Raw genomic sequence first — 26,532 nt, 5'->3', positions numbered from 1 at the left:
GGAACTGTTGGCGCTCTACCTGGCAATCCGGCATTTCAGGTACTTCCTAGAAGGTCGGCCCTTCACTGCGTTCACGGACCACAAACTGCTTACCTTTGCGTTTACGAAAGCGTCCGACCCCTGGTCGTCCCGCCAGCAACGCCACCTGTCCTACATCTCTGAATACACGACGGATGTCCGGCACATCTCGGGTAAGGACAACGTCGTGGCGGATGCGCTCTCTCGCCCTACCGTTCATGCCCTTTCCCAAGGGGTAGACTTTGAGGCACTGGCAGAGGCGCAGCAGGCGGATGAGATTCCGAGTTACAGAACCGCAGTCTCCGGTTTGCAGCTCCAGGACCTCCCCGTAGGCCCGGGTGAGAGGACCCTACTCTGTGACGTCGCCACTGGCCAGCCCCGTCCCGTCGTCCCGGCAGCCTGGCGGCGCCGTGTTTTCGACTCCATTCATAACTTGGCGCAGAGGCCGACCTCCCAAGCAGGTTCTGGCCCAGACTGTGGACATCAGGGGCGGGGGGGGGGGGGTGTCGCCGGTTCTGGGGGGGGGGGGGGGGGGGGTTATGTGGCGACCCATTTCCTGGCACATCCGAACTGGCTCACAATTAGATAGCCTACGGGGGTTTGCGAGCACAGAGCTTTGGAGCCTCTGCGCCACGGGGGGCAGGTTGAGGGAGGCTTAAAAGTGAGGCTGAGGATTTCGAATAAAGTTTTTTCCTTCGACTGCAGTTACCGACTGTGTCGTAATTTTAGCGCTGCGTGTAGCACACCGCTACATTATCTAGATGTCTGGTCCATTTAGGATTCTTGTTAATGATATCAGTTATTAGTAGTTTCCAGAGTGTTGATGGTTGAGTCTCACTGTTAATAAAAAAATTATATAAAGGGATATTGGTTACTTGTGTAGGGCAAATATTATTTGCTACTTATCAGCTCAAGCAGCAGTGAGGACGACATCACAGGAAATAAGCATTGAAGGAACTGCACGGTACTCCTGTATCTAATAAATGTTTACTACCTTTATCAAGACTTAAGACTAACAGATATTGCTGTTTCAAAGCCAAATGATGAGAGTGTATATGTGTGTATACATATATATCTAGTAGTTTAAAAAGATGGTTCACCATTTCAGTTGTATCAATGCACAACTGCATATCAATTAAGTAAAAGAGAAGCAGGAGATGGCTTTAGCTGGTGTATTCGCATTGCAGCGAGAGAGAGAGCAATGCGCATGCATAGACAACAGCACATGTGCAGACAATAGATCAATACATACATAGTGCTAAGGAGAGGTGGGATCATTGCTCGAAAAAAAATAGATCCATGCATTACACTTCCTCCACCTTTAGATTAATGCAACATAAAACTGTATACGAGGGGTGATTGATAAGTTTGTGGCCTAAGGTAGAAGGAGTCAATTTTAGAAAACCTAGCACATTTATTTTTCGACACTTAGTCCAGCAGTCGTGGAGCATACGGATCCCTTCTTTGTAGACGTGGTCCATAGCAGGAGTGATTGATAACTTCGTGGCCTGAGATAGAAGGAGATGAGTTATTAACTTAAAACTTTCTGCATTATCACTCAAAAAGTTGAACTGCACGTGTACATAACGAGAGCGTCTTAGACCTCCAGGTGGTCCACAGCAAGGTGATTGATAAGTTTGTGGCCTAAGGTAGAAGAAGGTAGGTTATACAACTCTCATTACATGCATGTGCAGTTCAACTCCTTGAGTGAAAATGCAGAAAGTTTCTACTACCTTAGGCCACGAACATATCAATCACCCCTGCTGTGGACCACTTCTACAAAGAAGGGATCCATACACTCCACAACTGCTGGACTAAGTGTGTAAATGTAGGAAAAATAAATGTGCTAGGTTTTCTAAAATTGACTCCTTCTACCTTAGGCCACGAACTTATCAATTACCCCTGGAATAATTTCCCTTCCATAAACTCGTATTCCAAGTAAACATGTTTTCACAATAACAGTTCATTACTAACTGCACAGTTCCAAAGATGCATTCTTTTGGGTGGCGCTCTGATTCTTTCAGGATAATGCCTCTGGACCTGTGGATTGGCATCAGGTTTGGCAGGCGTCCTGTTAATGATAACGTTCTCATCATGCCTCTGAACCTGCAGAGTAACATCAGGTTTGGTCGGTGTCTTGCCTAAGACAACGTTCTCAGTTTCCAGTGTCATGTTGCTGTCAGTGACATCATCACTGAGAGGTACCGGTGACTGTAATGTGTCTGTCCAACATCTACTGTCTACATTAGCTGTCCATTTCTTGTAGCTATCCTACCAGGTGTCCATTTGTCGTCTTGTTCATCACACACTTGGACTCCTTGCTGCTTCACTTGGCAACTGGCTGTACTGTTTTTTCTGCACTTCCTTCCAAATGTCTGGTTTCAGGGGGTCTATGTGAGACCTCAGATTACTGCTCATGAACAGCATTGCTTTTGTTTAATTTGTTATTGCATAAACAGAGTTCTGATACACATAAAGGAAATTGTCCACCTTGTGCTGTAGAGAAATGTCCTCATTGTCCATCGCTTTAAGCATGAAAGTTTGGATAAACCTTTCAGCTAACCCAATTGCTGCTGGGTGGTGAGGAGCCAACTTGAAATGTCTGATGCCATTTTTCTTCATGAACAGTTGGAATTCTGATGTGTACTGTGGTCCGTGGTCAGTCGCAGTTTGTTCAGGTAAGCCATTTCTGGCGAAGATGGTCCTCAGAGTGGGGACAGTCTTTGCCGACGTGGTTGACTTCATTGGTATAATTTCCAGCCAATTCAAATGAACATCCATAGCAATCAGAAACATAGAATCCATGAATGGCCCAGCAAGGTCAATGTGTACTCTTTGTCACTGTGATGATTGCCCGCAGGTGTAACGGTGCCTGTGGGGGTGCATTTTGAACTTTTTGGCATCCTGAACAGATTTTGGCCAAATCTTCAATCTGTTAGCAGTCAGTCTGTGAGCAGGGGTGAAGAAAACCCCAGTGCATTCTACAAGTATGTGAAGAGCAAGAAGATAAGATGTGAGAGCACAGGACCAATCAAGTGTGACAGTGGAAAAACGTGTATGGAACCGGAGGAGACAGCAGAGGTACTTAATGAATACTTTGCTTCAGTATGCACTACAGTAAAAGATCTTGGCAATTGTAGGGATGACTTACAGCAGATCAAAAAGCTTGAGAATATAGACATTAAGAAAGAGGATATGCTGGAGCTTTTGGAAAGCATCACATTGGATAAGACTCTGGGACCAGACGAGGTGTACTCCAGGCTACTGTGGGAGACGAGGGAGGAGGATCTTTGCATCGTCAATGGGGACGGGAAAGGTTCCAGAGGATTGAAGGATTGCAGATGTTCCCTTATTTAAGAATGGGAGTAGAGATCACCCAGGAAATTATAGACCAGTGAGTCTTACTTCAGTGGTTGATAAGATGGAAAATATCCTGAGAGGCAGGATTTATGAACATTTGGAGAGGTATAATATGATTAGGAATAGTCTGCATGACTTTGTCAAAGGCACGTCTTCCCTTACAAGCCTGATTGAATTTTTTGAGGATGTGACTAAACGCATTGATGAAGGTAGAGCAGTAGATGTAGTGTATATGGATTTCAGCAAGGCATTTGATAAGGTAACCCATGCAAGGCTTATAGAGAAAATAAGGAGGCATGAGATCCAAGGAGACATTGTTTTGTAGATCCAGAACTGGCTTGCCCACAGAAGGCAAAGAGTGGTTTTAGATGGGTGATATTCTGCATGGAGGTCAGTGACGAGTGGCATGCCTCAGGGATCTGTTCTGGGACCCCTACTCTTTCTGATTTTTATAAATGACGTGGATGAGGAAGTGGAGAGATGGGTTAGTAAATTTGTTGATGACACAAAGGTTGGGGGTGTTGTGGATAGTGTGGAGGGCTGTCAGAGGTTACAGTGGGACATCAATAGGATGCAAAACTGGACTGAGAAATGACAGATGGGAGTTCAACCCAGATAAGTGTGAGGTGGTTCATTTTGGTAGGTCAAATATGGTGGCAGAATATAGGATTAATGGTAAGACTCTTGGCAATATGGAGGATCAGAGGGATCTTGGAGTCCGAGTCCATAGGACACTCAAAGCAGCTGCGCAGGTTGACTCTGATTAAGAAGGGCAAACGGTGCATTGGCCTTCATCAACCGTGGGATTGAGTTTATGAGCCGAGAGGTAATGTTATAGCTATAAAGGACCCTGGTCAGATCTCACTTGGAGTACTGTGCTCAATTCTGGTTGCCTCACTACAGGAAGGATGTGGACTCTGTAGAGAGGGTGCAGAGGAGATTTACAAGGATGTTGCCTGGATTGGGGAGCATGCCTTATGAAAATAGGTTGAGTGAAGTCGGCCTTTTCTCCTTGGAGTGACGAAGGATGAGAGGTGACCTGATAGACGTGTATAAGATGATGAGATGCATTGATCGTGTGGATAGTCAGAGGCTTTTTCCCAGGGCTGAAATGGCTAACATGAGAGGGCACAGTTTTAATGTGCTTGGAAGTACAGAGGAGATGTCAGGGGTACGTTTTTTACACAGAGAGTGGGAGTCCATGGAATGGGCTGCCGGCGACGGTGGTGGAGGCGGATACGATAGGGTCTTTTAAGAGACTCCTGGAAGGTACCTGGGGCTTAGAAAAATAGAGGGCTATGGGTAACTCTAGGTAATTTCTAAAGCAAGTACATGTTCGGCACACCATTGTGGGCTGAAGGGCCTGTATTGTGCTGTAGGTTTTCTATGTTTCATAAAATCTAAATCTCTGAGCTATTGCCAGCAGATTCAAGTCTCAATTTGTAAAATTGTAACAATTTCATCGAACATCTTGCTTGCTGGCTTTTCAGGGGTTACTAGGTTGTGTAAAAGACTATGTCAAGTCAAGTCACTTTTTATTGTCATTTCGACTATAACTGCTGGTACAGTACACAGTAAAAACACCGTTTTTCAGGACCATGGGGCTACATGAAACAATACAAAAACCACACTGAAACTGCATAAAACAACACAAAATCTACACTAGACTACAGACCTACGCAGGACTGCATAAAGTGCACAAAACAGTGCAGGCAGTACAATAAAGACAATCGGCACAGTAGAGGTCAGTAGGTTGGTGTCAGTCCAGGCTCTGTGTATTGAGTCTGATGGCTTGGGGAAGAGACTGGTCTTATCTCAGAAAAGATATATTATCACTGGGAGAGAGACCAGAGGAGGTTCACGGAGCTGATTTCAGCAATGAAGAGTGTTTGGCAGCTTTGGGCCTATACTCACTGGAATTTAGAAGGATGTGTGGGGATTTCATTGAAACCTACCAAATGTTGAAAGGACTAGATAAAGGTGGATGTGGAGAGGATGTTCCCTCTGGTGGGGATATCCAGCACTAGAGGGCACAGCCTCAAAATTGAAGGGTGATCTTTCAGCAGAGGTAAGGGAGAATCTTTTTAGCTAGAGAGCGGTGAATCTGTAGAATGCTCTGCCACAGACTGCAGTGGAGGTCAAGTCTGTGGGTATATTTAAAGCAGAAGTTGATCGATTTGTGATCGGTCAGGGCATCAAGGGATATAGTGAAATGGCAGACGTATGGGGTTGAATGGGATCTGATATCAGCAATGATGGAATGGTGGAGTGGACTCAGTGGGCTGAATGGCCTAATTCTGGTCCTATGTCTTATGGTTTTTTTAGCTGAGAAGTGTAGAGGCTTTCTTTAGCTGCTCCTTGTTCATGTTACAATACAGTTCAACCCTCTCAATATACAACTCACAGCCTTCATCAGTTTTCCCAAATGAAGCCATTGGCATGTTATTTTCATTTTAAATTCAGCGCATCTTTCACTGTTACTCAGAGGTCCTTCGGCTTTCTCATGCTGTTTAACTGTTGCTGTTTCGTCCCGTAACTGTCAGTGCAGTTCATGATATTCTCTGACATTCAGGTTCATACTTGTCACCAATTTGTTGTGTCTGTGCACAAATACATATTGTTTAAATAAAGCATGCATGTAGGAGATGACTTTAACTGGTATATTCACATTGCAGTGAGAGAGAGAGAGAAAGAGACCAATGTGCATGCATAGACAACAGATCAATACATAGTGCTGCGGGTGGGGGGGGAGTCATTGCTCTCAAATAAATTGGTCCATACACTTCAACCTCCATCTTAGGAAATGGGCAATGCATGTTGTTTTTGCCAGTGATACCACTTTTAAGTAATACGATAATAAAGTATGGAGCAAACGAAAGCCTCTCTAGATCTGCTGTCAGTGTCAATCCAATTGTCTGGCCGTTCTCTCAGGGACAAAGTTCCAAAGATTCTGAACTAGTCAAGGTTGTAAATGTTAAACTGAGAAGTTTCTCTGACAACACCAGTCATTTCCAATTAGTTTTTAAGGACCTATGACAGGATCTTGAAGCAACAGGACTGTTCTATTTACTTTCGGTTGGATCGCGACAACGTGGAAAGCCTTCAATTATGAAAGGATCAGCAGTATCACTTAAGCCTGGACAAAACAAGTGATCCTTTGTGGAACGTAATATTACCAGGCATGTAACGTGGAGAGAAGGAGAGAAAAGGGCATGCCTGCTAAACATTCTTTCTTTTTGATTGTATTTTTTGTCTCTGGAAGGGAGTGTGTACTGGTATTTCATATTCAAGTGAGCAGGTGGATATATTTGCTACCTCATTTATTCTGAGGCTGTGGTAACATGGCAATAAATACTAATTCATTGAAATCATGAAGTTTCAGTTAGGATGCATTGCAAAAAAAAAGGAATATATTAAGAATACTTTCGTGCACTTGCCATGGTTGATCTAACATTTGAGAAACCTTTTCATGGCAATGCATATCACTTGGTTATGCCAAACAAATATCACACAGGAAAAATAATGTCCAAGTTCAGCTATCATCATTGGTAGCAATCTTATTTCTAAAAGAACAACATTGCATGATTGGGAGGTGATAGGTAGAAAAGATAAAGGGCTGAAGAAGAGGGAATCTGATGGGAAAGGAGAGTGGACAATGGGAGAAAGGGAAAGAGGAAGAGCACCAGGAAGAGGTGATTGGCAGATGAGGAGAAGAGTCAGTGGTAAGAGGGGAGTCAGAGTGGAGAATGAAAGAAAGAGGGAGGGAAAAAATTGTAAGTAGTTAGAGAAATTGATGTACATGCCATCAGTTGGAGGCTACCCCAATGGAATGTGAAGTGCTTCCCCACCAACCAGAGTAGTCTCGTCATGGCAGTAGAGGAAACCATCAACTGGCAGTGGGGGTTGGGATTAAAGTGGTTGCCCACTGGGAAATATATTTATTTATTTCATATATGCTTAACTTACTGTTGTGACTGTTAATGCCCTGAATGCATGTCCATCCTGCTCCAGGTTCAGGCTGAGTTGTATTGCTCCTTAGATAATAATATCTAAACTAATATTTAACATTTCGTTCAAAGTTCAAAGTATATTTATTATACTAAATGTATAATAAATTATTATACATTGAGATTCATCTCCTTACAAGCAGCCACAAAACAAAGAAACCCAAAAGAACCCATTAAAAAAAGTCCACCAAGCACCCGATGTTTAAAAAAAAACAAACAAGCAAACAATAAAAAGTAAGTAAATAATATTCAGAACTGAAGTTCATGAAAGTGAGTCAACAGTCAGTCATCACTGTATCTGATCCAGGAACCCATTTGTTGCAGGCCACAGCCTCAGTTCAGTGTGGAGTTGAGAAAACCTAGCCGCGCAGTGAGCTGAACACCTGCCTGTCCCTCACCTCTGACCTTTTAAATCTGGCCTAGCACTTAAATAGGTCAAACCTCAAGTCATTCCTCATTCTCAGACCTGGACCCTGCCACTTTGATACACTCTGGGATCCAGGACCATCTCTTGATTTCACACAAATCTGACCTTTACCAGTCTAGCCTGGCGCTTAAATCTGTCAAACATCAGCTTATTCCTTGCTCTCACCTTAATGTTCAAGCCCTTCCGCCTCAGCTTTGCCCTACCTTGGACTTACTGCTTTGAATTGGTTCCAAGCCCAGTCCTGCAGTGGCCAAACATTGGCTCATTCTTTGCTCTCAGGCCCAGGCCCCATTGCCTTGATTTAGCTCGTACCCACCACTCCACAACCGTCCTGCACTTTTGAGTCTTCAGTTCCCACTGCAAAAGTACCATGCCATACAGGTGCTTCAAAAGTTCATCTCTGAAAGGGAAGTTGCAGGCTATTGATTGCAGTAATCATTTTCCAGAGAAAGTGTGGTTAATAAAGTACAGCGGATTATCAGCACCCAATTGCCCATCATTGAGAAAATCTACCATAAACGCTTCCTGGGCAGGGCGCAAAGCATTATCAAGGATGCATCTCACCCTAACCATGGACTTTTTACTCTCCTCCCATCCGGTAGGCACTACAGGAGCCTCTGCTCCCGCACCAACAGGCACAGGAAGAGCTCCTTCCCTGAGACTGTGACCCTGCTGAACCTCACATCACAGCACTAAGCAGTATTGCACCCATATTGTACTGTCTCAGTACTTTTATATTTGTGTGCCGTAGCACTTACTTTTTATTCGCAGTTATTTTGTAAGTAACACTATTCTTTGCATTTCTGGTTAGGTGCTAACTGCATTTCATTTGGCTTTGTATCTGTACTCGGCCCAATGACAATAAAGTTGAATCTGATCTAATCTAATCTTAGTAGTTTTATTTGATGCTAGCAAGTCATCGCTGTGCTTCTCTGTGCCATCTGAAACTGCATCCGTAACAGCACTACTACTTGGAATTCGCCCCAGCTTTTTAAATGTTTGGCTGATTTCACTATTTCTGATAAGTAAGAAACCAATGCAGTTATTGAGTAAGCCCCAACAAACATTTAATTCCTCTCATGTATGTCAGGTTTGGCAATTTCAAAACTATTTTACCTTTGTATGCATCTACACAAAGTCTTTGACAACAATATGTTGAAAGAAACTTTTTGACTCATAAGTTTCATTTCATTATTATTTAGTACAAATGTATGTTTATTACAACTTTTGAAGAAATAATTCAAAATATTTATTATGGTCTTGACTTATTTCTGGATTTTAAGATCTATAGCTATTCTCTTATATTATCTAAGAAGATATTTGATATCTCAATTAAGTGTCAGATAGTTAAAGTGTAACACACATTCCAAACCATAAGTACAAACCTAAATAAGGGCAAACATTGCTTTTCCTTGCTCATCACCAGTTGTTCTGGCTTTTTATTTATGCCTTGGTGATCCTTGGGTTTTTGGTTTTCTTCAGCCTTGTTTAATGTTCCTTCCACCACTCTGGAGGATTCTTTGTGCTTACTCGCACCATCTGCATTCTGTTTTGTTGACTCCTCACTATAAATTGTAATTGTATGCTCTCTCGTGCATGACAACTCTGAGTTTCCTCCAAGTACTCTTTCTCCCACCCTTGAGAGCCATTGTCATTGCCATCACAAAGAAGGCATGACAACACCTCTACTGTCTTTTGGTGTGTCATTGAAAATTTTGACAAGTTTCTATAGGTGCACAGTGGAGAGTATCCTGAATGGTTTCATGAAGCCTGGTATGGAAACACCAATGTTCATGAATGGAAGCCCTCTCCACCATTGAGCACAGGGAGCGCTTCCACAAGAAAGAAGCATCCACCATGAAGGACCCCACTATCCAGGCCATACTCTCTTCTTGTTGCTACTATTGGGAAGGAGGTATAGGACCCTTGTGTCCTGCACCAGTAGGCTCAGGAAGAATTACTTCCTTCAGCCATCAAGCTCTTGAACCAGTGTGGATAACTTTACTCACCTCAACTCTGAACTGATTCTACGACATGCAATTTCACTTTCAAGGACTCTACAACTCATTCGTTTACTTACTTTTTTTATTTGCACAGTATGACTTTAGAACATAGAAGACCATAAGACAAAGGAGTAGAAGTCGGCCATTCAGCCCATCAAGTCTGCTCTGCCATTTTATCACGAGCTGATCCATTCTCCCATTTAGTCCCACTCCCCTGCCTTCTCACCGTAACCTTTGATGCCCTGGCTACTCAGATACCTCTCAATTTCTGCCTTAAATACACCCAATGACTTGACCTCCACTGCCGCCCGTGGCAACAAATTCCACAGATTCACCACCTCTGGCTAAAAAAATTTCTTCACATCTCTGTTCTGAATGGGCGTCTAGCAATCCTTAAGTCATGCCCTCTCGTACTAGACTCCCCCACCATGGGAAACAACTTTGCCACATCCACTCTGTCCATGCCTTTCAACATTCAAAATGTTTCTAGGAGGTCCCCCCTCATTCTTCTAAACTCCAAGGAGTACAGTCCAAGAACGGTCAAACATTCCTCATATGTTAACCCTCTCATTCCCGGAATCATTCTAGTGAATCTTCTTTGAACCCTCTCTAATGTCACCACATCCTTTCTTAAATAAGGAGCCCAAAACTGCACACAGTATTCCAAGTGAGGTCTTACCAGTGCCTTATAGAGCCTCAATATCACATCCCTGCTCCTCTACTCTATTCCTCTAGAAATGAATGCCAACATTGCATTCGCCTTCTTCAGCACCGACTCAAGCTGGAGGTTAACCTTAAGGGTATCCTGCACGAGGACTGCCAAATCCCGTTGCATCTCAGAACTTTGAATTCTCTCCCCATTTAAGTAATAGTCTGCCCATTTATTTCTTCTACCAAAGTGCATGACCATACACTTTTCAACATTTTCTTTCATTTCCCACTTCTTTGCCCATTCTCCCAATCTAACCAAGTCTCTCTGCAGACTTTCTGTTTCCTCAGCAGTACTGGCCCCTCCACCTATCTTTGTATCATCAGCAAAGTTAACCACAAAGCCATCTATTCCATAATCCAAATCATTGATATACAACGTAAAAAGAAGCAGCCCCAACACAGACCCCTGTGGAACACCACTGGTAACTGGTAGCCAACCAGAATGGGATCCCTTTATTCCCACTCTCTGTTTCCTGCCAATAAACCAACGCTCTATCCACGTATGTAACATTCCCATAATTCCATGGGCTCCATGTGAGCACCTTGTTAAAGGCCCTCTGTAAATCCAAATACACAACATCCACAGCATCTCCCTTGTCTAGCCTACTTGTAAATTCCTCAAAAAATTACACTAGGTTTGTCAGGCAGGATTTTCCTTTAAGGAAACCATGCTGAGTTCTGCCTATCTTGTCATATGCCTCCAGGTACTCTGTAACCTCATCCTTGACAATCGACTCCAACAACTTCCCAACCACCAATGTTAAGTTAACAGGTCTATAATTTCCTTTTTGCTTCCTTGTCTCCTTCTTAAATAGCGGAGTGACATTTGCGATCTTCTAATCCTCCAGGACCATGCCAGAATCTATTGACTTTTGAAAGATCATTGCTAATGCTTCCGCAATCTCCACAGCTACTTCCTTCATGAGGGTGCATTCCATCTGGTCCAGGAGATTTATCTACCCTTAGACTATTCAGCTTCCTGAGTACTTTCTCTGTCATAATTGTGACTGCACACACTTCTCTTCCCTGACACCCTTGAGTTTCCAGTATACTGCTGATGTCTTCCTCAGTGAATACTGATCCAAAATACTTGTTCAGTTTCTCTGCCATCTCCTTATCTCCTATTACAATTTCTCCAGCAACATTTTGTATCGGTCCTATATCTGCTCTCACCTGTCTTTTACTCTTTATATACTTGAAAAAGCTTTTAGTATCCTCTTTGATATTTGCTAGCTTCCTTTCATAGTTTCATCTTTTCCCTCTTAATGGCCTTCTTAGTATCCTTTTGTAAGCTTTTAAAAACTTCCCAATCCTCTGACTTCCCACTAATTTTTGCTTCCTTGTATGCCCTCTCCTTTGCTTTTACTTTGGCTTTGACTTCTCTTGTCAGCCATGGTTGCATCCTTTTTTCATTCGAAAATTTCTTCTTTTTTGGAATATATCTGTCTTGCACCTTCCTCACTTCTCACATAAACTCCAGCCACTGCTGCTCTGCCGTCCTTCCCGCTGGTGTCCCTTTCCAGTCAACTTTGGCCAGTTCATAGAAATAAAATGAAACATAGAAATCTACAGCACGTTACAGGCCCTTGGGCCCACAATGTTATGCTGACCATGTAACCTACTCCAGAGACTACCTAGAATTTCCCTAGCATATTGTCGTCCTCTATTTTTCTAAGCTCCATGTACCTATCTAAGAATCTCTTAAAAGATCCTATTGTATCTGCCTCCACCACTGTTGCCAACAGTGCATTCTATGCATCACCACTCTGTGTGGAAAAACTTACCCCTGACTTCCCCTCTGTACCTATTTTCAAGCACCTTAAAACGATGCCTTGTCACATTAGCCATTTCCTCTCTGGGAAAAAGCCTCTGGCTATCTACATGATCAATGCTTCTTATCATCTTGTACACCTCTTTCAGGTCACCACTCATCCTCTGTCACTCCAAGGCAAACAGGCCAAGATCACTCAATCTATTTTCATAAGGCACACTCTCCAATCCAGGCAACATCCTTGTAAATCTCCTCTGCACTCTTTCTATAGTATATATATATCCTTCCTGCAGTGAGGTGACCAGAACTGAACACAGTACTCCAAGTAGGGTTGACCAAAGTCTTATAAAGCTATAACATTACCTCATGGTTATTGAACTCAGTCCCATGGCTGATAAATGCCAACACACCATACACCTTCTTAACAACATTGTCAACCTGCACAGCAGCTTTGAGTGTCCTATAGAAATGAACCCCAAGATCTCTCTGATCCTCCACACTGCCAAGAGTCTTACCATTGATATTGTCTTCAAATTTGACCTATCAAAATGAACCATTGTACATTTATCTGGTTTGAACTCTGTCTCCAAATTCTGCATCTTAATTGATGTCCCTCTGTAACCTCTACCAACCCTCCAGACTATCCACAACACCCCAACCTTTGTGTCATCAGCAAACTTAATAACCCACACTTCTGCTTCTTCATCACAAAGAGGAGGGGTCCCAGAACAGATCCTTGCAGAACTCCACTGGTCTCCAACCTCAATGCAGAATACAAACCATCTACAACCACCCTTTGCCTTCTGTAGGCAAGCCAATTCTGGATCCACAAAGCAAGGACTCCTTGGATCCTTTGCCCTCTTTCTTTCAGAATGAGCCTTGCATGGAGAACCTTATCAAATGCCTTACTTTTTTGCACATCAGTTGTTTGTCAGTCTTTGTGTGTAGTTTTTTGTTGATTCTTTTGTTGTTCTGCTGTAAATGTCTGCAAGAAAATGAATATTAAAGTAGTATATGGTGACATGAACATACTTAAATAAATTTACTTTGAATTTTTGAGAGTACACTTCCAAGCATAAGTCTGTTGTTGAGTACTTCTTCAGGAGTAAATACCTTAGGCAAGTTCTGAGGTGCCATTTTGTACTGATCATATGTTCACTGGTCTTTTGCTTTCTCCTATTAATTTCATACCTCTCAAAAGGAAAGTTTTTATTGTGGTTGGCAGGATCCAAGAAACTTTTCTGAACAAAGATACTACCTTGTGTTCATCCCCTTCTTAAGTTCACTTGTTCAGGTGGAGTGTACTTCATGCATGGTCTTGTAATTAGAATCACGGAGACATGCAACACAGACACAGGCCATTCATCAAAATAGAGAGAGAATTCTTTTAAACGAGAGGTTCCCAACCTTTTTTATGTCATGGACCCCTACCATCAATCGAGGAGTCCATGGACCCCAGGTTGAGAACCTCAGCCTTAAACAGTTATGTTCATTTGTAGCCACTAAGTATTGATTCTACTTTAATATAGATGTTGATGAGCTATGATTCAATAGTGGATCTGACTTTTATTTAAAACAAAAGAACTACCCTTAATTCAGTGTGATGAGCATTTTTAGAAAAGATTTTGTTTTCTTGTTTCACAAATAAACACACACCTAAAGGCCTGCTGAAATAATCATTGATAGTCAATAGTCATCATCTGCAGAATTTCTTCTGCACTCTTTCTATGTCTACCACACCTTTCCTATAGTGCAGTAACCAGAACTATATGCAATATAATCAACAAACCATTATAACAATATTTATAGTGAGGTCATAGGATTCTTTGCCTTCTTATTACAACTTGAAAGCATTATAATCCAGATTTATTTACATTTTATCTGTTGTTTTGGATTGTTGGAGAAGCACCTTTGAATAGAATAGGCTTCCAGTTGGCTGTCTCATTTGTCGACCTAGATTAGCGATAGATCAAATAAATTCTAATTTGCAGTTGTAAATTGATGTTTTGATTGCTGAGCTAATGGCAAATGTGCCAGTATGTCTACAGGTTTGGATATCTGATCATTTAAAGCTCAAGTAATTTCCTTTAAATTCCTCTAGGTGGCACTGAGGCCATTTTGTTAATACAAAATTTGTAACATTTTCTGAAAAATTTGGAACTCACGAATGAACAATTATTTTCATTTTTCTTTAACCTTAAGGAATCTGGTGAATTACGATATCAATTGAATCAGGTCAAAATGAAGAAAGAGGAGGCCGAGAAGGAATTCAGAGAGCACAGAATGAAAATGTATCGAGAATTAGAACTCCAAAGACAGGTAGGAGCCTCTATAAACAGATTGAGAAAGCTTTCCTGAAAGTTACAAATTCAGAATGTGGTAGCAGGGGGTATGCGGGGGAGGTGTGAAAGGGAAATGAAAATGACAACAAGTGGAACATTGTTTTTATGTTCTTACGGATTTTGAAAAGGCCTCACTATCTAAAGAGTGGATATTATTAATTTATTGCTTTTAGCCAGTGATGGCTAACATTCCAACCAAGAAAAGCTGGCACATCTGCAGAAACTCATCCTTGCCGTTGCAGAACAGTGGGCTCTGCCTTCGGGTTTATCATTACAAAGTATTTGAATGATCTAAAGCAACTTATATGATGCTTATGATTTAGTAGTTGTAATTTGTTTAAGATTTGTTTGGAAATTATGGTTCTTTGATTTTAACTGTCATTAATTTGATTGGATTGATAAGACCTTTTTTGTTTAGTATAGACATGGATTTGTCTGGTTGCCATAAATGGCTAGATCGTAAATATCAACATTTTGGATGTCTTGTAAACTTGAGAAAGCGTGCAATTGATATTATAGACTGATTTTAGTGTTACAAGATGACCATCAATATCAGTGTTAGGAAGTAAAGTGTGGCTTAAAGTTTCTAGTACATTTTTACCAGTAATGTAACTGGGCAAAGCTGGTAGATGAAATCTGTACTCCAAAGAGTGATGGTGGCAAGATGTGGAAAACGATGTTGCTCCCACCAGCAAACAGTATTTCATGCTTATGCTTGCTTCCCCATATTTTTTTTCATAACTTTAAACCCAAATTTAAGTATGTGTTGGCTGGCAGAGCTATAAATAGTTTGGGGGAAATAAGTATGAAAAATAAGAAAATATGAAGTGAAAGAAAAATAAAAATGTAATTAGAGGAGCTCAACAAATACAATATGAGGACAATGTGCTTAAGAATATTGCATGTACTAGTACTGCCAAGTTTGCTGATATTTATACAGAGCATATCTTTTCACTAATTGCTCGTATGCTATGACGAAGCTTAAAAATAGTTACTTTATGCCAACATATTGCAATTAAGTTTGAGACTACACTACTTCAGAAAACAAGATGGGACATTATTAAGATTAAATAATTCTTTTGTGATCGTCAGACGACCAAACGTAAATTGCTTCGGTGTGCTGAGTTTGTGACAATTGCTTCGGTGTGCTGAGTTTGTGACAATTGCATTAGTATTCAATAAAATGTTACGCAGCTTGTACAGACTTAAGAAGAAAAGGAATTGGATGTTTTTATTCATACCTGCCTATGGACAGCTATAGGCACTATGTTCCATTGTCATCTTATTAATAATTTCCTTTTATGTATATTCCTTAGGAAATATTACCATTTGTTTTCTCTTTCATTACTTTTGTAATATCATCTTTCTTATGTTGATAGTATGGTCAGAAACATCCTCTTCTTTGTCTTAAGGTTTTTACTCATATCTAAATGCTTTACAGTTCTAATTCCTACCCTGATCAGTAAATGTTCCATCAATAGCAGACTCAGGTAAAGGTACGTTCTTAGAGATAATTATTAAAGTGACCAGAGGTAAAAAGAACTTCGCACATGGCATCATTTTGAATTTCATTAGGCCATTCCATACTGGCCCCGTTGCAATATAAAGATTAGCTTTATTTGTCACATGTACATAGAAACATCGAAGAAAAATCAAAATTGCTTCCAAATGTCTCTGATGATCACACATTAAAAAACAGTTGAAAATAAATACATAATGAAATTTTAACACTTTTTAAAGAAAGAAAACTTGAAGCACATTTAACTGATGTAAATGAATTAAACACATTAATTAAAGTAAAAGGAATCAAGTCACATGTCTGTATTTACTTAATTAAAATAATTATGAATGGGACAAACATGAAGCTGAGGTGCCAGGTACTAAGTGATTCTGGCCACTCAACTCAGTAAATTACTAATCTTTTTGTACTTAATGCATAGTTTATTGGCAGAATAAGAGGATAAGTGTATCAATGTGTGACTTGCAGTGTGTTCCATACTTACACTTTGGAGTGCTTAGTACGGAGGTATCGAACACTCTGACTGACATAATGTTTTTCATTATACATTAATACAATCTTTCTCAAAAAAATTGTAGTTATTAAGAGAATATAAATTAAGAAAATAAACTAAACATCGGATTAATGACTTGGAAGTGTGAATTACTCTCCTAAAATTTTTAGTCGTGTATGTGGTGTTGATGAACTAGCATATTTAAGGCTTCTTTGAAATGCAGTATTTTTCATTTATGAGCATAAATGTTAAGTGATGGATCCCTAATTAATTTTCATATTTTAATTTTAATCTTCCTTTGCACCTAAATATTTATACTTCTAGTGGATACACATTTTTTGTCTCTCACTCTCATCTTCATTTGTCATCTCAGAAACAATTATTAACAACTTTTTCTTATAAAGATCCTTTCACATTATGAAACTTGTCGAGATGTTTCAGAGAGGTGGAAGATGAAATGGAATCAAGGCCCCTGGTCCCCTAGTTAAGAGAGATGATGTAAGGTATTTTCAAGAAGAGTAGGTGTGGTAAGAGGAAAGGTTGGAATAGCTCACGAAGGGAATTCTGACCTGGCATGGCTGGAAAAATTTCTGCCACTGGTGGTGCAGCTGTAGGAAGAGTAAAATCTGTGTTTTTTTGTGTGATGATTTTAAAAAAGTTAAAATCTGAAAGAATGAATAGGGATTATTCACTGAAAACTGAAGTCAATGATTGTCTTGACTCTTGAACCTTAAACTCAACATTGATAAGATCAAGGAATTGATTGTGGATTTCAGGAAGGGGAAGTCAGGAGAACACACACCAATCCTCATCAAGGGATCAGGAGTGGAAAGGGTGGACCCCCATCACTTTACAGGATCTATCCTGGCACTGACTCATTGATGAAATTGTGAAAGCATGTCAGCAGTTATATTTTATTTGGAATTCAAGAGATTTAGTACATCTACAAAAACTAGCTAATTTCTACAGAGGCAGATACATCAGGGGGTATTTAAGAAACTCTTAGATAGACACATGGATAATTGAAAAATGAAGGGTTATGTAGGAGGGAACAGGTAGACTGATCTTAAAGTAGTTGAAAAGGTTGACACAACATTGTGGGCCAAAGGGCTTGCACTGTGCTCTGATGTACCACACTGACTGGTTGTATCACTACCTGGTATGGAGGCTCAAACACACAGGATGGGAAAAGACTGCAGAGGGTTGTGAACTCAGCCAGCTCCATCATGGGCACTAGCCTCCCAACTGTTGAGGGCATGTTCCAAAGGTGCTGCCTCAGGAAGACGTCATCCATCACTAAGGACCCTTTCCATTTAGGACATGTCCTCTTCAAATTACTTCCATCAAGAAGGAGATAGACAAGCCTGAAGATCCAATCTCAATGTTTTAGGAACAACTTCTTCCTCTTGTCCATTAGTTTTGTGAACAGGCTATGAACCAATCAATGCTACTTTAGTATTTCACTTTTTTATTCCACTAGTTATTTATGTTTTAAAATATTTTTATGTAACTAATTATATTTTTATGTATTACACTGTACTGCTGCTGCAAAACAAATTTCACATATGTCAGTGATAATAAACCTGATTCTGATTCTTAGAGAAATTGGCAGAATAAAACTGGGAATCGGATGTGAGAGACTTAATTCTGAGCATATTGGAGTCTGTGGAGATGGATCTTGGAAGATGGTCAGGAAAGTTTGGGAAGATTTAAGTCGAGAGATATATAAGAGAATTGATACTGGTATAGTGATGTGTTTTATCTCAAGGAAGCCCATACTGGAATGAAATAGTGAGTATTAATACATAAAATAGAGGTCAGCCACTGTGCTCCTTATGCCTGTTCTGCAATTTATTTTTGCTTCTGCACCATTTTCCTGTGCCAGCACAATATCTTGATTCCCTTCTCTAAAAATATGTCAATCTCAGTCTTAAATACACATGGTGACAGAGTCACCATATCCATCTTGGGTAATGAATTCCAAATATTCAGTGTTTCTGAGTGATGAAATTATGTCTGTCCTGTCTCATTGCTCATTCATTTTCTGGATACATGAAGAGAAGTTGTTCTGGTCATCTCAACAGAAGAAGTATCTTCCTTGCATGTAGCCTGCCATGTCTTGTAATGACATCTGCATATTTCACTGACATTATCCGTTTCTTCTAAATTCAAGTGTGAGCATCTACCTAATTTGTTTGTACTTTATCAAATTAAGCAAATTTCCAAAACTAGGAATCATTCGAGTGAAGATTGGATGCACTCCCATTCCCTCTGTCATGTTTTCCATACCTTATTGTGTCTTTCCTTGGGTATGGAAACCACTTCTGTATGCGGTACTTCAGATGCAATCTCATCGAAGTTCTATATAATTGGAGAAGGACATTTCTACTTTTGAGTTCAAATAATCTTGCAGTAAAGATATTAACTTTCAGCGATACGTACAAGACCAGCTGCTTCCTCTGGACAATCTCTCATCATTTATAAAAAGTACCCTAACTTCTAAAGTTGATCACCTCACATTTTTGTACAATATATTCCATCTGCAATGTTCCTGCTCAGGAAACATGGATATATTCCAGTCAATTCCTTCAGTCAAAGGTAGTGAACATATAGGGCTCCACTACTTATTTCTGTAGTACCACAATACTTACAACCTCCCTAACCAAAACTGACATCTTTATTCTTAGCCTCTATTTTCTATTAACCTAGTCTCAATCCTTACCAGTATGTTACCTTATGCTGTGCACTTTAATTTTGATTAATATTCTCTTTAATGGCACTTTATCAAAGGTATTTTGAAAGCAAGTGCACACTACATCCAGTTCACTTGCACCTTTTTCGTGGATGGTTGCAAAGAAAAAGCAGTTCAGGATGTATACTGTATACATTTCTCTGACATTAAATTGGACCTTTGAACCTTTTCTATAAATTTTTAAAAATTCAGCAGATTTTTCAGATGTTATTTCTTTTTCATTAGTTCCATGTTAGCTCTGTTCAGTACTGTGACGAATCTTCAAGTGCAGTTACAACTTCCTTGATAACAGATTCTAGCACCTCCCTACCACTAATATCAAGAGGATTAATTTATAGTTTTCTGTTTTCTTGCAGGCAGGTTTACAAGAGCTGTTGGGAGTGATTTAAGCTAATATGGCAGGGAGATGGGAATCAGTATGATAGAGCTGAGGATGAGCCAGTAGGTTTACAAGTAGATGATGGGTGTAACATGAACGTAAGGAACGACAATCCAGTGATTTGGTACAAATACAGACAGAGCAAAGAGTTAAATTGTACCCAGAGGCAAAATGCAAAAGGGCAAAGAATGCAGGACTGAAGGTACTGTGTTTAAATACGTGTAGCATTCAGAGTAAGGTGGATGAACTCATAGCACAAATAAAGATTAGTTTGTATGATGTGGGCATCACTTAGCCATGAAAGAAGGCCAGAGTTAGGAGCTTAACATCAAAGGACATACTTTGTATCAAAAGGACAGGCAGGAAGGCATAGGCAGTGGTTGGCTCTGTTGGTAAGAGATGGAATTACATCTTTAGAAAGAGCAGACATGGGACCAGAGAATGTTGAATCTTTGTGGGTGGAGTAAAGAAACTGCAAAGGTAAAAAAATTATGGGAATTATATATAGATCTCCAAATGGTAGCCAGGATATAGGGTTGAGATTGCAAAGGGAGCTGGAAAAGGCATTTAATAAGGGTAATGTCACAATTGTAATGGAGGACTTTAATATGCAAGGAAATTGGGAAAATCAGGTTGGTGTCAAATTGGAAAAGTAGGAATTTGTTGAAGGCATATGAGATGGCTTTTTAGAGCAACTTATGCTTGAGCCTACAAGGTGAAAGGCTATCTTAGATTGCACGTTGTGTGATAACCTTGATCTTACTAGGGAGTTTAATGTAAAGGAACCCTTAGGAGGCAGTGATCATGATATGATTGAATTCATACTGCAATTTGAGTGGGAGAAGCATAAGTCACATGGATCAATATCACAATGGAATAAAGGGAATTACAGAGACATGAGGGAAGAGCTTGCCCAGATGAATTGGAGGAGAATGCTGACAGGGATGATGGCAAAGCAGAGGTGGCTGACGTTTCTAAGAAGGATTCACAAAAGCAGGATAGATATGTCCCACAGAAGTAGTAGTTCTCAAAGGGCAGGGTTAGGCAACCGTGGCTGATGAAGGAAGTTAAGGGCTGTATAAAAGCCAAGGAAAGGGCATTATAAGGGAGCAAAAGTGAGTGGGAAGTTGAATGATTGGGACGCTTTTAAAGTCCAACAAAAGGCAACTATAGAAGCTATAAGAAGGATAAAGATGAAATATGAGGGCAAACTTGCCAATAATACAAAGCGGATGTAAAAGGTTTTTTCAGTTATATAAAGAGTAAAAGTGAGGTGAGAGTTGATATTGGACCACTGGAGAATGATGCTGGTGAGTTAGTAATGGGGGCAAAGAAATGGCAGATGAACTTAATGGTACTTTGCATCTGTCTTCACTGTGGAAAACGCCAGCAGTGTGCTAGAGGTCTGTGAGCTTCGGGAAGCAGGAGTGAGTGCCATTGCTATTACAAAGGAAAAAGTGCTAGGCAAACTCAAAGGTCTTAAGGTGGATAAATCACCTGGGCTAGATGGACTACATCCCAAAGTCCTGAGAGAGGTTGTTGAAGAGATAACAAGTGTATTGGTCATGATGTTTCAAGTATTACTTGATCCTGGCATGGTCCCAGTGGACTGAAAAATTGCAAATATTACTCCACTCTTTAAGAAGGGAGGAAGGCAAAAGAAAGGAAATTTTAGGCCCGTTAACCTAACCTCAGTGTTTGGGAAAGTGTTGGTAACTATTATTAAGGACGAAGTTTCAGGATACTTGGAGACTAATGATAAAATAAGTCAAAGTCAGCATGGTTTCTGTAAAGGAAAATCTTGCCTGACAAATCTGTTAGAATTCTTTGAGGAAGTAATAAGCAGGGTGGACAAAGAAGAGGCAGTGGATTTCATTTACTTGGATTTTCAAAAGGCATTTGATAAGGTGCCATACATGAGGCTTCTTAACAAGATAAAATTGTATGGTGTTACAGAAAAGATACTGGCCTTGATAGAGGAATGGCTGACAGGCAGGAGGCAGTGAGTGGAAACAACAAGGGTCTTTTCTGGTTGGCTGCCAGTCACTAGTGGTGTTCCTCAGGGGTCAGTATTGGGACCACTACTTCTCACATTGTTTGTCAGTGATCTAGATAATGGAATTGATAGCGTAGCGTTAAAGTTGCAGATGATGTGAAGACAAGTGGAGGGGTAGGTAGTGCTGAAGAAGCAATGCAGTTGCAGTAGGACTCAGACAATTTGAAAGAATGGGCAAAAAGGTAGCAGATGGAATTAAGTGTTGAAAAATGTATAATAATGCATTTTGGTAAAAGGAACAATAGTGCAGACTTTTATCTCAATGGGGAGAAGATTCAAACATTAGAGGTGCAGAGGGACTTAGGAGTCCTTGCACAAGACTCCCAAAAGGTTCATTTACAGCTCGAGTCTGCGATAAAGAAGGCAAATACAATGGCGGCGTTTATTTCAAGTGGAATAGAATATAAAGCAAGGAAATAATGCTGAAGCTTTATAAGACACATGTCAGGCCACACTTGGAGTATAGTCAACAGTTTTGGGCCCCATATCTCAGAAAGGATATGTTATCATTGGAGAGAGTCCAGGGGAAGGTCACGAGGATTATGCGGGGAATGACGGGGTTAACATGAGGAGCGTTTAGCAGCTTCGGGCCTGTACTCATCAGAATTTGGAAGAATGTGTGGGGATCTCATTGAAACCTACCAAATGTTGAAAAGGCTAGATAGGGTGGATGTGGAGAGGATATTTCCAATGGTGGGGATATCTAGAACTGGAGGAAACAGCCTCAGAATTGAGGGGCAACCTTTTAGAACAGAGGTAAGGAGGGTTTTTTTTAGCCAGAGAGCAGTGAATCTGTGGAATGCTCTGCCACAGACTGCAGAGGCGGCCGAGTCTGTGGGTATATTTAAGGCGGAAGTTGATCATTTCCTGATCAGTCAGGGCATCAAAAGATATGGTGTGAAGGTGGGTGTATGGGGTTGAGTGGGATCTAGGATCTGCCATGATGTATTGGTGGAGCAGACTCGATGGGCTGAATGATCTAATTCTGCTCCTGTGTCTTATGGTTTTGTGGTCTTCTCCGTGCCTTCTTTCTTCTGTGCTCGATTATATTAGCTACCTTTGAATCTGTACAGACCTCAAACCTCAGAAATTTTGGAAGACTTACAGCTCTTGCATCCATTTCTTATAGCCAGCCCCCTTAAAAGCCTCCAGTGCAGATCATCTGGTGCAGAGTGTTTGCCAGTTTTAGTCACTCTAGTGTTAGTTAGGAATGAGTATGAAAAATCAGTTTTTTGCAGCTTCTCATTTACTTTTGGCCTGTAATTCTCCTCAATTTCCAGGTTAGCTGTTATCTGTCATCATAGAAGAAGGATGATCAATATCTATTCCATTTCCACATTCCCAATATAATTGTTCTAGACTCTCTGGAAAGGACTCTCATTAAGTTTTGTTGATCTTTTTTTCACATATCTAGAAGATCTCTTCCAATCTGTTTCTACATTTCTTGGAAGCATATATTCACATTACGCTTCATATGTCCTTCCTTTATGCTCCATATATGTTCCTTCAGCATCTTGTGTGTGTCACATAATCTTTCAATTTTATCTGTGACTTGGTCCTCTATTTCTGACTTCCCAACTAGGGTATTCAATCAGAATGCAGAAGACAACAAACTGCAAGTACAAAAGAAGAAATAATGATGATGATGATGATGATAATGATAATAATAACAATAATAATAACAACAACAATAACAATAATAATAAATATCAAGAACATGAGATGAAGAGTCATTGAAAGTGAGTTCTGTAGGTTGTGGGAACATTTCAAATGATGAGGCAAGTGAAGTTGAGTAAAGTTATCCCCTTTGATTCAACAGCCTGATGGTTGTGAAGTAATACCTGTTCCTGAACCTGGTGATGTGTGTTCTCAGGCTCCCATTCCTTCTTCCTGATGGCAGCAGGGAGAAGAGAGCATGTCTTGTGTGGTGGGGGTCCCAGCAAGCTATCTGTTGCTCAACACACTGATCCAGAGAGCCCATTTTTTTATACACACTTTTACTAGATGCTCCTTACTTTTACTGCCAGCTTGGTTCAATTAAAGTGGCCATATTATTTTTATCTCTAATGTTAAGTTGTACAGCACAAAATGGATCCTTTACTCCACCAACCTTTTTGCCCATCTAAGCTAATGCCATTTGCCTTAATTAAGAATGTATTCTATCATCTTTCCTGTCACTACATTTAGCTTCTTGAATGTAGTGATTGTATCTGATTCCACTGCCCACTATGTCCTCTACTCACTGTGTAAACAAAACTTACTCCACAGAACCTCTTTATAACTCATTCCTCTTACCTTAAATTTTCACTTTCTTGTTTTTGATATTTCTACTATGAGAAAAAGATTTTGACTATCTACCATACCTAACTAATCTTGTATGCTTATATCAGGTAATTTCGTAGACTCTTTCACTCTGGAGAAATCAAGCACAGCCAATCCAATCTCTTCCCACAAATAAAATCTCCAGTCCAGATAACATCTTGCTGAATTTCCTCTGGATTTTCTCCAGGATAATCACAACCTTCCTCTTGTGTGGTGACTAGAATTGCACACAATACTCCAAGTGTAGTCTAAAATTGCAACATAACTCACCAGCTCTTATATTCTATGCCCTGAACTATGGATCCATGCATACCATATACCTTTTCAAAGTTCAAGGTAAATTTATTATTAAAGTACAGATATATCATCATCGACAACCCAGAGATTCACTTTCCTGCACATATACATTGTAAATCCAAGAAACACAATAGAACCAATGAAAGCCTGCACCCAACAGGACAGACAAGCAGCCAGTGTTCAAAAGACAACAACCTGTGCAAATACAAAAAAATCATCACCTCATGTTGCCACCTTCAGGAAACTTGAGCCCTGAGCTTCTATACTCATTTAAATACCATGCCCTACAATGTTGTTTATTGGGAAATAAATGGGCAAAAAAGTGTCAGATGGAATACAAAAAAGTGGCAAATGTATGATAATGCATTTTGGTAAACAGAACAATATGCAGTCTATTATCTAAATGGGGAAAAGTTTCCAACATGAGAAGGTTAATTTACAGGTTGAGTATGTGGTAGAAAAGGTAAATGCAATGTTGCCATTTATTTCAATGGGAATAGAATATAAAAGCAGGGAGATAATGCTAAGGCTTTATAAGACACTGGTCAGGCTGTACTTGGATTATTGTAAATAATTTTGGGCCTCATATCTCAGAAAGGATGTGTTGTCATTGGAGAGAGTCCAGAGGAGGTTCATGAGAATGATTCTGTCAATGAAGGGGTTAACATATGAGGAGCATTTGGCAGCTTTGGGCCTGTACTCACTGGAATTTAGAAGAATGCGGAGGGGATCTCATTGAACCCTACCAAATGTTGAAAGGACTAGATAGATTAGATGTGGAGAGGATGTTTCATATGGTGCAGCTATCCAGAACTAGAGAACACAGCCTCAAGATTGAGCAACGAACTTTAAGCCAGAGAGTAGTAAATCTCTGGAATGCTCTGCCACTGTCTGCAGTAGAGGCCAAGTCCATGTATATATTTAAGGTGGAAGTTGATTGTTTACTGATCAGTCAGGATATCAAAGGATATGGGGTTGAGTGGGATCCAGGATCAGCCATGATGAAATGGCAGAGCAGACTCGATGGGCTGAATGGCATTGTCTTCCACCCATTGATATTTCTTACCTCCTCCCAAAGAACACTTCTTTATTTCCACTCTGCTATCTTGATCGCATTCTTTAAAATCATGACAGCCCCAATTCCTTCTCTATATTTGTGTGGTTCTTCCAAAATTTAAGTTTCCCAGAATTTCAATTTCCAACCTTGTATATACACTTTGAAATCACTTATCTACAATGGCTATTTAGTCATATATATTTATTTCTATTGTGTGCACATTGTTATAAGCATTACTAGTGTTCAAGTAAAGAGCCTTACATTTTGTCCTTGTATCACATTTCCTTGCTATGACTTAATGAAGATATACTTTTATATTTGCACACACTATCCCTTCCTGTCAAATGTTGGTTATTTATATCCATTTTGCTTCCCTGCTTTGTTTTCTTTTATTTAAACTTCCTAAACTCAGCAGAATCTCCTGCTTCACCACTCCCATCTAGAATGTTTAGTTTAAAGTTCTCAGGTATAGCTCTAGCTATTTAATTCACTTGAACTTTGGTTCCAGCCTGATTCAAGTGAAGCACATCCTAATGGAGCAGCTCACTTCCCTGCCCCCTCCCCCCTCCCCCAGCCATCCCATTCTGATGTCAGTGGCCTATGATTAAACCCTTTTCTCCCATTTGGAACTTGCCTTTAATTCTCTGATCATTGTTACCCTATGTTGCCAATTCATACAAATGTAGTGATCCAAACACAGTCACCTTTGTAGTTCTTATTTTTAAATTAAATCCTGATATTCATACAGCAGAACAACCAACTTTGTTCCACCTAGAGCATTGGTTCCTCTAGGGATCATAGTTTTACAGCACAGAAAAAGGCCATTAAGCGCAACATCTATGCTGACCAAGGTGCTTTCCTGAGCTAGGCACTTTGCCTGTGCTTGGCGCTTATCCCTTTATATCTCTGTTATCCATGAACCTATCCAAATAGCCATTAAATGTTGTAATTGTGGCAACCTCTACCACTACCTTGCTCTATTTACCCTCTACCCTCTGTGGCAGAACATGCCCTTCAG

At 40.3% G+C, this 26,532-nt stretch overlaps 1 protein-coding gene across 4 annotated transcripts in view; it reads left to right on the top strand.

Annotated features, from left to right (window-relative positions):
* Positions 1 to 26,532, top strand: part of sdccag8 (SHH signaling and ciliogenesis regulator sdccag8) — a 415,457-nt gene that overhangs the window by 120,223 nt on the left and 268,702 nt on the right. For 3 of the 4 annotated variants that reach the window (XM_059985604.1, XM_059985603.1, XM_059985602.1), the window contains exon 12: positions 14,500 to 14,616. The exons of the other annotated variant lie outside the window; for it this stretch is intronic. In XM_059985604.1, coding sequence (XP_059841587.1) covers positions 14,500 to 14,616 — 117 coding nt within the window. The remainder of the gene's footprint in view (positions 1 to 14,499; positions 14,617 to 26,532) is intronic. 4 annotated transcript variants of the gene reach the window in all.

The sequence above is a fragment of the Hypanus sabinus genome, chromosome 12 (genome assembly GCF_030144855.1).
Source record: "Hypanus sabinus isolate sHypSab1 chromosome 12, sHypSab1.hap1, whole genome shotgun sequence".
NCBI lineage: Eukaryota > Metazoa > Chordata > Chondrichthyes > Myliobatiformes > Dasyatidae > Hypanus > Hypanus sabinus.
The sequence above is the reverse complement of the archived record's forward strand: the minus strand, read 5'-3'. Positions and strand labels throughout refer to the sequence as shown.